Source organism: Bombyx mori, chromosome 20 (assembly GCF_030269925.1).
Source record: "Bombyx mori chromosome 20, ASM3026992v2".
Lineage (NCBI taxonomy): Eukaryota > Metazoa > Arthropoda > Insecta > Lepidoptera > Bombycidae > Bombyx > Bombyx mori.
Genome location: NC_085126.1, coordinates 2,562,288 through 2,574,296, shown reverse-complemented (window position 1 = coordinate 2,574,296; position 12,009 = coordinate 2,562,288). Strand labels below are relative to the sequence as shown.

The window sequence follows — 12,009 nt, the reverse complement described above, 5'->3', positions numbered from 1 at the left end:
AAAAAACAATTCTTCCGCTTAAAATAGTACAGTAGCTATTATTTTAACCCAATCTAAAATTCGAATATATAATTTTAGTCAACAGCTATATTAAATTTAATCTGACAATTAGACATTTATCCCCACTGCTACAGCTGTAAATAAATAAACCTAATCACATCGCTAAACTTGAGATTCGTGAATTAAATTTTTCTTGCCTACTATTGAGATAATTACCATCACAAACCGGGAGAAGTGGTGATTGATCGTGAGATGCATAACATCTGCCCACAGCAATGATACTAACTGACGACCACGATGGCTCTGACAAGAGTGATATGACAAATAAAAAAATTTACGATGTAATTGTTAGGACTTGAATGAGGACTAGAATATTTTGTAATTGCAAACATCTTTTTCTATTCTTCATCATCATCATCACTATTCATCCACGAGAGGCGCTATAGATATCTCAAGATCTCGAATCTATTAAACCAAGTCTACTTAAGTATTAACGGTACATCTTATCTTATTTCTTTCAGCCGCGCGAGCGAGGTCGCATGCGTTTCCATATGCTGCAAAACGTCCAAATGGCCCTGGACTTCCTCCGCTACAAGAAAATCAAGCTCGTCAACATCAGAGCTGAGGATATCGTCGACGGGAACCCAAAGCTGACCCTAGGTCTGATCTGGACTATCATCCTGCACTTCCAGGTAAGTCTTTTGTTCTAACTGCTGCTTCCTTATGTCTGTAAATCGTTATTAGCAGAGTTCCATTAGCCATTTTATGATTCAAAATGAAATTCTCAGACGCCACATCAATTTGTGGGTCGTTGTGTGGTATTGTGGGACTTTGAACACACGAAAACTCCTAAATATGTCTAAATATAACGATTCGTACTTATGCCCGTGCTGATTAAATCGCTCTCTGCTTACCTGATAACCACTAGGGTGCCAGACTTAAGAGTTATGTTTGGCATACGACAGGGGGCTGTACAATAAGTAATATCGTTAAGAAATTTTATTAAAGTAAATCAGCTGTACGTTAGTTGAATGTTGCATAGATTTTCTTTCGAACTGCAAATGGATGGATTTAGTAGTTGTGTAGTTAGAAATAGTTGGATTTATTACCACGTAACGGTTAGTGCTGAGAGTCCGTGATCGCTACCCCGGTAACCGTACTCGTCGAACTCGACAAAAGGTCGACGTGAAACCTAACCCATACATCAGCCCGCTGAGTTTCTCGCCGGATCTTCTCAGGGGGTCGCGATTCCGATCCGGCAGTAGATTCATTCGCGAAGCAATTGCTCTTGAGTTGTTAGGTCTCCTTCGGAGGCGTTCGGGCGGTTGTTAGCAAATCCCACCCTCCTGGCTGAGCATTTGCTCGCCCACATGTCCTGGTGAAACTGGAAAGGCCTTCGGGCCACCAGTAATCTTTCAATCATAAAAAAAGTTCGTGATGGTACATACATCCTGCCTATTTTGCGAATTAGTCCAGGCATCGTATTTTAAGGATAGGATAACCGCTATTACTATGTACTCCATTAAGCATTTTACACCGCTTACTTCGTTAACTCTATTTCGTACTGAAATATTTAAACAGAAGTGAATGAATAGTATCTTTTTTTGTTATATGAGTGAAAGAGCTCACGATCCACGTGGTACAGCACATATACATAAATAACATAATGCTGCCTTTAGACTTGAGCTCTAAAGTCTGAGTTTTATATTATAACCTCTGCCCCATCATGTGTTTGGGAGGAACACTTCATGTCAGAAGAGTAACTTTAAATTATGATTTCCACGCTGTATCAAAACAATAAGGAAACTAATAAAAAAAACTAATTAATCTTGAGGTATTCTTTGAAAAAGAGGGCCGCAGAAGTCGTGGCAGGCCGAAACTCTGATGGTAGAGCACGACATCACAGTTTTCAGTGTCAGGAACTAAAAGGAGAAAGCCCTGAACAGAGCAGTCTGGAGAGACATACTGGACCAGGCTAAGGTCCACCTTTGGCTGTTAGTCCTAAAACGATAATGATTATTTGAATATAATCATATTCATATTTAAAAAAAAGCAATATCTTAAATAATAGACTTACATTGAACTTTATTATCAAGCTGGCAAAACCGATTGAGCTAGCCACAAGTTCACGACCGGGCCTTCCCGGAGTGAGAACGTATCATCTTCGCCATTAACCATCATTCGAGTATGTCCAGAATACGATGAATAATTTTATTTAAAGAGTTTTGATGTTATTATAATATAGTAGTAGTTACCCAGTAGTCGAAATTCGACTATAATTAATTGAAATTATAATATTGAACATTAGGTATTAGATGTACCCCAGTCTACACTATAGACAAATAATATTATAAACAAACAATATTAATTTATTATAAATTAGACCACAGACTTTTTACAATCACAAAAGTTTGACAAAAAACAAAGAGTATATATGTATATATATATATTATGTCAAATATAATACATTGTGGTTTTTTTATTACTGATTAATGTAATTTTTATGCCTAACTAAAAAAAGTATTAACATTCTGCACTCCTTCTCTATGTTCTTTATAAGTGTGGGAAATTTCATACGACTCCGTCTGCCCAATTTTCGTAAAAAGGGATACAAAGTTTTTGCTTCACGTATCAATATTTAGATATATGTAGTTATTATTTTAGGTTTTCGTTCAGATAACGACTTAAAAATCGTGCACCATGATCAGTCCAGAAATCCAAACCCCATGATAAAATCTTTAATTATAGATTGTCAAAAACGCGATTTCATTTTCTATAGCCATATATAGTCGTATATCTTGCGTTAATTCGAGTAAGCAACTTTTGTGTGCGTCTGCAGAGCTTAACTCAAACAATCTGAATCTAAAGTCAAACCGAACGACTGGTTATCGTTCAATTGTATTGCCAAACAGATTTAATCGCGGTTTGTCACGAAGCGTTCTTTGATACTGATCTAAATCTAATATTGAAAGTAACTAGTTTCGATTTGTTTGCAAATACGACTCGTGAATTTGAATGAGCTGTAAATTCGTGAAGTTTGGTACCGGATTTTGAGTCTACACAGACGACAAATATCTCTGTGTTTTGTACTATACTCGTTGTGTGGGGTTTTCTTTATGACATCCACGGGAAGAGATGCATAAATGGATTAATGTTCCGTATGTTTGTCCTCTATACGTTGCCATACCATTGATCCAATTTTCATTAAATTTGGTATAGATTTCGTTATCACTTCAAATAAGTTGTATGCTATATCATATTTATATATCATAATTATAACTTGCGTAATTACTGGTGGTAGGACCTGTTGTGAGTACGCGCGGGTAGGTACCACCGCCCTGCCTATTTCTGCCGTGAAGCAGTAATGCGTTTCGGTTTGAAGGGTGGGGCGGCCGTTGTAACTATACTGAGAGCTTACAACTTATATCTCAAGGTGGGTGGCGCATTTACGATGTAGATGACTATAGGCTCTATTAACCACTTAATACCAGGTGGGCTGTGAGCTCGTCCAGTCATCTAAGCAATAAAAAAAATAAAAAAAACCATCGACATAAGAAAGGTGGCGTTTGACTTATTTCAACAAATCTATTTTCATGTATTACATACAGTAGATAATTGTCATAGTCGAGCGTGACCCGGTTTTACTGGTTATTTATAATATCAAAATAGTCTATACCGAAATATCAGCTGCTTGTATATTCCGATTCGAGAGAAGCAATATCACGAAGAGACACCACGGTTTTGATTATTTTGGAGCCTTGGCCAATCTCTTCGGCAAGGTCCGTTTGAAGTTTATTTTAACATCCCCTGACCTCAGCCGAGTTACGGGGCCGCTTAATATTCCGTACGCGGTTTTAGTAGTGGCTAATGGCCAAGAACGTTGGCGCCAACTAAGTATAATAATCACGATATTACTAACGTTCCTTTCCACGTACGTGTTAATAGATGCTTTAATGTCCACGTAGGAATCAGAAAGACTTGCCCATGTGAAAATAACAATTAGGATAAGTATAATTTACTGGAGGTAGGACGTCTTGTGAGTCCACACGGGTAGGTACCACCACCCCGCCTATTTCTGCCGTGAAGCAGTAATGCGTTTCGGTTTGAAGGCTGGGGCAGCCGTTGTAAAACTATACTGAGACCTTAGAACTTATAACTCAAGGTGGGTGGCGGTATTTACGTTGTAGATATCTATGGGATCCGGTAACCACTTAACACCAGGTGGGCTGTGAGGTCGTCCACCCATCTAAACAAAGAATGAAGACATGAATGGAGAGTGTGATTGACGATATTGCAGAGAGAGGAGTGAGTGTTGAGATGACGGCTGATAGAAGAGAATGGTATAGAAAAATTCGCTGTGCCGACCCCACCTAGGGGTATAAGGTGGAGAAAAAGTGAGATATATATATATACACCTATAGCATTCAGTAAACCAAAAAATTATAATAAAATTTTATATGCGTCATAATAATACATTGTACACAAACCATGTATTACAGATGTGTTATTTACTCGGGAACTATTCGAATTATATTTGTCGAATTCTTCTGCACATTACTGCTGGTGTCACCACTAGAAATATGTATGATCTGTCGTAAAAATGAAGGTCTGTTAGTTAGAGGTACTCTATAGTCTATCGGATAGACACAGGTCACTGAGTTTCTCGCGCGATCTACTCCGTGGGTCGCGATTCAGATTCCATGGTAGATTCTGCGAAGCACTGCTCTTGCTAGGGCTAGTCTTAGCAAATTGTATATCCCATAGACACAGTCCACTGAGTTTCTCGTCGGATCTTTTCAGTGGGTCGCGATTCAGATTCCATGGTAGATTCTGCGAAGCACTGCTCTTGCTAGGGCTAGTCTTAGCAAATTGTATATCCCATAGACACAGTCCACTGAGTTTCTCGTCGGATCTTTTCAGTGGGTCGCGATTCCGATTTGGTGGTAGATTCTGCGAAGAACTGCTCTTGCTAGGGCTAGTGTTAGCAAATTGTCTCAGGCTGAATCCGTGAGCTCATGTAACCCGTCCGCGAAAATATACAATAGAAACTCAGTGGTGTTCCCATCCATTACTAAAAGACGAAGTATCACTTCTAATTATCTAAATAACGGTTTAATTGGATGTATTTTCTTAATATATATATCATAATAAATAGTAATTATTACAACATTTATTATATTATTATTATTAAACAGAAAGAATGCACGAAGGACTTAAATATTGCTTCGAACTATAACAACTTTTGTTTTCGAGCGCAATGTTATTTCGTATGAATTTTTTGAGTCATTAAACCAGTCTTTGTTTTGGCAACTGTACCGCGGAAAGTCAAATAGCCTTATTTGGCTACACACTCGTAACGCCAATCACGTATTCGGTTCACAGATATATTTTGGCCAACGTTTGACGAATAGATCAACACAACGAACTTAACATGTCAATGGCGGCTTGTGTCTACACAAAATATAAGTGAATGAAATGTATTGATGTACAGATTTTATTGGTTTTATTTGGAATTCAGTCGAAATTAGTTAGCTTGAAGTCTGAGAACATGGAAGAGACGTTAAAGAAAAATACTTCATTATTAATTCATAATAATTCCTATTAAATTCATTCCTGCTTGGATAGACGAATGAACAAGCAATTAGGGAATAGACAATTTAAATCGATTAATAAAAATAATCGAGTTTTAAATCGATTATAATAATGCAGGAATTAATCAAGGACATTTTGTTGATTCTGATTTATCAATTACATATTCTTCGAAGTTCGCATGTTGCTATTTAAAAACAACTTTTAAGCTTCAAGAAAAATAAGCATAATCAAGCCGTCGGATTTGATACGAGGAAATACAGTTCATTTTTATTTTTTTATTATGGCATTACTCAGTCTGATGTCATATAAATCTAAGAATTTATTCTCGACCTTCTCACGCGTGGCCTCAAAATAACAATTGTTCAAATTACCATAAGAACACGTAAATATTATTATACGAATTTATATTTGAACGTTTTGTTTTTATTACGACTACCTATGCATCCCGGAGGCCTATAGATAAATCAATTAATGAAAATGATTTTTTAATTACCGCTCCATTATAAAGTGTAATAACTGGTTCAGAGGTCACTGAACCTTGAGGCATTCGGTCTGGAGTATCCTTATACTCGAATAAAGGGTATTCCATATATTGGAACTTTTTATTTATTTATTTGGGAAACAAACAGTACAATACAAACACATAATATTTTAAAAAAATATAGCTAAAACAATAACCAAATATGCTTCCACAATCAAAATCACATATAAGTAGAAAGTGAACAAGAAGAGAAATTTAGAAATTTAAATTATAAAAAAACAAAAGCAACACAATACGCACATATTATTTTATATATTAACTTACACTATAAAACTATAATACTTATCGGGCTAAATCACCTTATAAATATTTTAAAATACTTTTAAAGAACTTATCCTGAAAAAATCCAAAAAGTCTGTACTAAGCCATACGGACCTGCAACATTTGTTTTATTATTACGCCTTAGACCGGCGTCTGTTATTTGCTCTGTCATATGCCAAACCTTGTCCTGTGAATCGTGCTGGGAGCCCTACAAACACGGTATTTTTTGAATGAATTGATTGGTACACCGCGTGTAATTAGTTTCCAAACGATTCTTTTCCGCCTGATGTTTGTCTGGAAGAGATCGCTCTTAGCGATAAGACCGTCAATTGTACTTCTTTTTTTGTAGTTTTGTTTCGCATTGTTTCTTTTGTTGGTGTACAATAAAGAATATTCTCTCTCTCTCTCTCTCTCTTTTATCTAAGATGACCCGCGGGAATTGTATCTCTGGGTTACGCGTGCGCATGAATATACCTCTGTAGCCCACTGAGGTTCTTGCCGGATCTTCTCAGTGGGTCGCGTTTCCGATCCCGTGGTAGATTCTGCGAAGCACTGCTCTTGCTAGGGTCAGTGTTAGCAACACTTCCGGCTTGAGCCCCGTGCGCTCACCTACACGCTAGGTTAAATCTGAAATAGCCTCTCAAGGCTGTCAGGAAAGATGGGGAAAAAAAATAACTCCTGTTTACTACATGTTAATTGTACAATTGCCCTTAATAGATTAATTAAGAATAATTTAATAATCCTACCTTCACTTTGACTATAAAAAAATTCGCATGTTTTATTTTTATTTTTTATTGCTCAGATGAATGGACGAGCTCACGGCATATCTGATCTTAAGTGGATACCGGAGTCCATAGACATCTATAACATAAAAACCACCACCTACCTTGAGATAATAGCTCCAAGGTCTCCGTTTTTACAGTACAATGGCTGTAAATAAGGTTGTTGTGAAATCGTAATGATATATTGGTGAGTCGATGAGTAACAAAGGTTGAGAACCGCTGCCCTAGCACGGGCAATACAAATTTCCTCTTTTCTTTTCTCATCTAAACCATATATTTTGATAATATGACTAGCCGTACTCGCCCGCTTCGCTGGGCATTTAAAATTAAAATTATTATTTATTGTCATTATTATTAGAGAGTCCAACACTCATATAAATAGCCTATCCATTAAGTACATGTATTTTCTAAATGGATACCAAGTTTCAAGTCAATCGGATGCATGGTTCAGTAGTTATAACGGAACATCCATAAAAACCACTCTAGATTTATATATTAAGTATAGATAATTTTTAAAGTTTAATATCACTCTCTCTGTGGCTTATCTCTCTCATATCTTGCCATCGGAGCAGAGTTCATCCATATTATTTGGAACCGCTGCGTTCATCGACAGTGCGTTTCCAAAGATATTTTTTGCCACGTACCATCTGGCTTTGGAATGAGCTCCCTCCCCTCCACGGTGTTTTCCGAGCGCTATGACATTTCCTTCTTCAAACGAGGCTTGCGGAGAGTACTTTATGGTAGGCAGCGGCTTGGCTCTGCCCCTGGCATTGCTGACGTCCATGAGCGACGGTGACCACTTACCATCAGATGGGCCGTATGCTCGTCTGCATACAAAGGCAATAAAAAAAAAAAAAAACAATTTATTATTAGTTATTTCTGTTTAATGTTAGCGTCGATTGATTTTTAATAAAAAAAACCAAACACTTTGGAACTAAAATGAAAATCCGCTTCCAATAAATCACGAATCTTTAATTTTTCGACCGAAACTAGTTTTATGGATCTTAAATTATTCACAAACAACTTTATTTATAGTCGTTATTCGTAAAGCAACAACACTTTTGACTGAATCAATGGTGCAGTTAGCGCCGCTGGCTGCCCGGTTCGAAGGGTGTAGGTTCGATTCCCACATCGGCCCAATATTCATGTGATAAACACTCTTATTTGCTCTTAGTTTGGTTTAATTAAAACTAATAACGGCCGTCTGGTGTAGTGGTAAGTGACATGGTCACTACTCAAGGGGTTCGCGGGTTCGAATCCCGCCAAGGGAGGATGTTTGTATGATAAATATAAAATGCCTTTTCCAGGGTTATGGATGTATATTAGATATATGTATGTGTATAATTAAAATCTTACATTTATTTCCGTTATCTGGTACCTGTAACACAAGTTCTTTACGAACTTAGCACGGGACCAGTTAAAGTGGCGTGACTGTTTAAAAAAAAAAACGGTTTAATCTCGTGTTTTTATATTAATTTCGAGTCTATTTGGTTTAAGCGACATCTTTACAACATGAAAGCCATTTAAAGATTAAACATTTGATAAAAATATATAATTGATGTCTGTTTCCTCAGTTATTTGCAAAAAGAGACATTATAACAAGCACTATTGCGAAATAGAAAAAAAAAACAACAAAAGAAAGAAAAACTAGACTTTTTATTTATTCTTTATCATTTCTTTTGTCATGTTTAAATTGTGTAGTCAATTGAATTGAACTTAAAGCATCCATAACGAACGATTGATGTAATATCGATAATAAAAGTCAATTCGCATTGTAGTTCAGACCTGACACTATTAGCGTTCATAATGCAAAATGTCAAGATGATTGCATGAACTGTATTTTGCGCTTAAGGTGCAGTTTCTAACGCCTCTAATATCCTGCTTCACAATCTTTCTAGTATCTTTTAATCGATAAAAAATTCTAGACTACACGATGATGTATATTTTTTTCTTTTGTTTTTTTCCTGTCTATGCTGATAGCCTTGAGAGGCTATTTCAGCTTCACCCTCGCATGTAGGTGAGCTCACGGGGCTCACACCGGAAGTGTTGCTAGCACTGGCCCTAGCATGAGCTGCGGAGATAATTATTGATAAGGCAGCGTATATTTAATTACTTATATCCGAAGCTTGCCTAGATGGCGCCACATGCAACTTAAGATACTGTTTAGCACGACCGTGGGTCGAATAGCTGATACGTCATCTATTGAGGTCTTGGTCACCGATCCCCAAACTAGCATACGGAGGAAAAAAATCCCAGAGGGGCCAGGATTCCAATGAAGTCCTTGGGCGCTTTCTCACGCACCGTCACCTTTATCCACGTTGCTGCCTATTACTGTGATGTTTTTAAATGTTGATTCAGAAAGAATTTTAATTTAAAAATCGGACAATCCAATAAATATGTCAATTCAGCCCTACTCAAAGAACAGAAAGCTGAAATCGCATTATAACTGTATTTCAATGATTACGCCATTATAATGTAATACTGTTGCACTGCATCTTAAATTCGCTGTCTCTATCTGTGCCGAAGCGTAACGAATATCCTTAGCGCCCGTCTCTTTCCCTTCGTCTTGGCGTAACGAAAGCGAAACCGCATTGAATTTCGCAATCAGAACCAGAGTTTTTTTTTCATAATGAAAGTGCATTCGCTAAATGACATTATGACGGCTTGCATTCATTCCGCGAACGGTGGACACGCATACAGATTGTGAATGTTAATTTTATGTGTGGGCCTCATTGTGTTTTACCAAGAGAATAGATAGTAAACTTTAAATAATCCGAATTTAGAGGCTCCTTGGCACCTCTAGACATTAGACTAGACATTAGACATCTAGACATTAAACCTCTAGACATTAGATTCCAAGCACCGATCACCGTTTTCGAGGAAGGGTTCGATGTGCAACTTGACTCAGAAACACAACTCACTGAGTTTCTCGCTCGATTTTCTCAATGGGTCACGATTCCGAATCGATTTTAGATTCAACGAAGCTGTTGATCATTGGATTATAAAAATATCGATAGATTTTTTCTATAAACAACACACAAAAAATCCTAATATTTTACATACCCGATCCTGTAGACCGAATGGTAAACAGTCGACGTCACTCAAAGCAGGTCATTACGGATCCTCCCGATCTATTAACGGTGCTTTTAGGCATCACAAGCACCGGTCATCGTCTTCGTCGAACCCGTCGCTTGCGACGAAGGGCTCGACGAGCGAATCAACCCACAGACACAGCCCACTGAGTTTCTCGCCGGATCTTCTTAGTGGGTCGCGTTTCCGATCCGGTGGTAGATTCTGCGAAGCACTGCTCTTGCTTGGGTCAGTGTTAGCAACACTCCGGTTTGAGCCTCGTGAGCTCACCTACACACGTTAGGGTGAAGCTGAAATAGCCTCTCAAAGCTATCAGCATAGGTAGGAAATATAAAAAAAAACTAGTTTTTTTCATAAGCATTTATAAAGTAAATAGGTACATAGTATTGTTTGACCCATTGCCTGTTTTCCAATAACACCTTATAGAACCCAAACCGCATGCGGCTCATAAACTCTGTTACATTTTATTATTCATTACGTTAAAAGCACAATGGAATATGATTCACGTGTCCGTTGCCACAGAGAACAATAAGCGCTACTTTATTACTATCCTGAGTCATGGTAATGACAACAAATCATTGTGATTTCTTAATAATATTAACTAATAGTTATGTGAGATGATATAAACGGAACCCGAGAACAGGTGCGAGTGAGAGGACATCAATGAAAGGGACAGTAGATGGATGATCGAGTAATTAAGAACGAACATTTCCGAAGTATGATTATTGGACGAAGACTATTATTCCCTTCTTTTTTTCCTACCTAAGCTGATAGCTTTGAGAGGCTATTTTAGCGTAGATCAGCCTAGGTGAGCTCTCGGGGCTCAAACCGGAGTAATGCTAACGCTGACCCTAGCAAGAGCAGTGCTTCACAGAATCCACCACCGGACCGGAAACGCGACCCACTGAGAAGATTCGGCGAGAAACTCAGTGGGCTGTGTCTATGGGCTGATTCGCTCGTCGAGCCCTTCGTCGCAAGCGACGGGTTCAACAAGGGCGGTGACCGGTGCTTGTGGTACCTAAAAGCACCGTTAATGGATCAAGAGGATCCGTAATGACGTGTTTTGGGCACCGAGCCTAATGGCACTAAGCACCTTCCAGAATGCCGAAGGTTGACAGATTCACTGTTCTTAATAACAATGACAAGTACCTATAAATAATTTCATGAAAATACTGGCTATTGAAACCACATATCTAGTATCGGGGTATCAGGTATACCTGTTACTGGTAACATGATATATCGAGTCGTACTTTCATTTCGCCACAGGATTTTGTCGAAAGCGGACGCACCCTGCCCGATTGCGGTGATGCGAGAATATCGTGATTTGATTTAGATAATTAGAAAAAACTTGTTTTTGTGCGGTTCCCATAGAATTTGCCCATTTGGTCGAGTGGACGAGGATGCTGGTGCTATGGTCCAATCTTGAATCGAGCGTTGACTAATTTACTTAAAAAAAAAACTTCAGTAATTTTGTCTGTTAGCATAATTTGTCCACACGGATTTTCTTCTTTTCACTTCGTCTTCTCATTTTTTAACGGACTTCAAAGTAGGAAGAGGTTTTTTTCCTATTAGGGGCCATCCATAAAGTACGTCACACGAATTTTAGGACTTTTGTCCCCCCCTCCTTGTCACAGGTTGTCACATTTTTATAACCCCCCCCTCCTGATGTGACGTCACACATTTTTTAAATTTATGTATGTATTTAAAAATAATCGAGAGAAAACAGCTATTTTCAGCGAGAAT

The 12,009-nt window shown here is 38.0% G+C and overlaps 1 protein-coding gene across 7 annotated transcripts in view; it reads left to right on the top strand.

Moving 5' to 3' along the window:
* The window catches only part of LOC101742624 (dystonin), a 357,476-nt gene that overhangs the window by 152,654 nt on the left and 192,813 nt on the right, over positions 1-12,009 (top strand). For all 7 annotated transcript variants that reach the window (XM_062674251.1, XM_062674290.1, XM_038017952.2 and 4 more), the window contains one exon: positions 522-692. In XM_062674251.1, the coding sequence (XP_062530235.1) occupies positions 522-692 (171 nt within the window). The remainder of the gene's footprint in view (positions 1-521; positions 693-12,009) is intronic.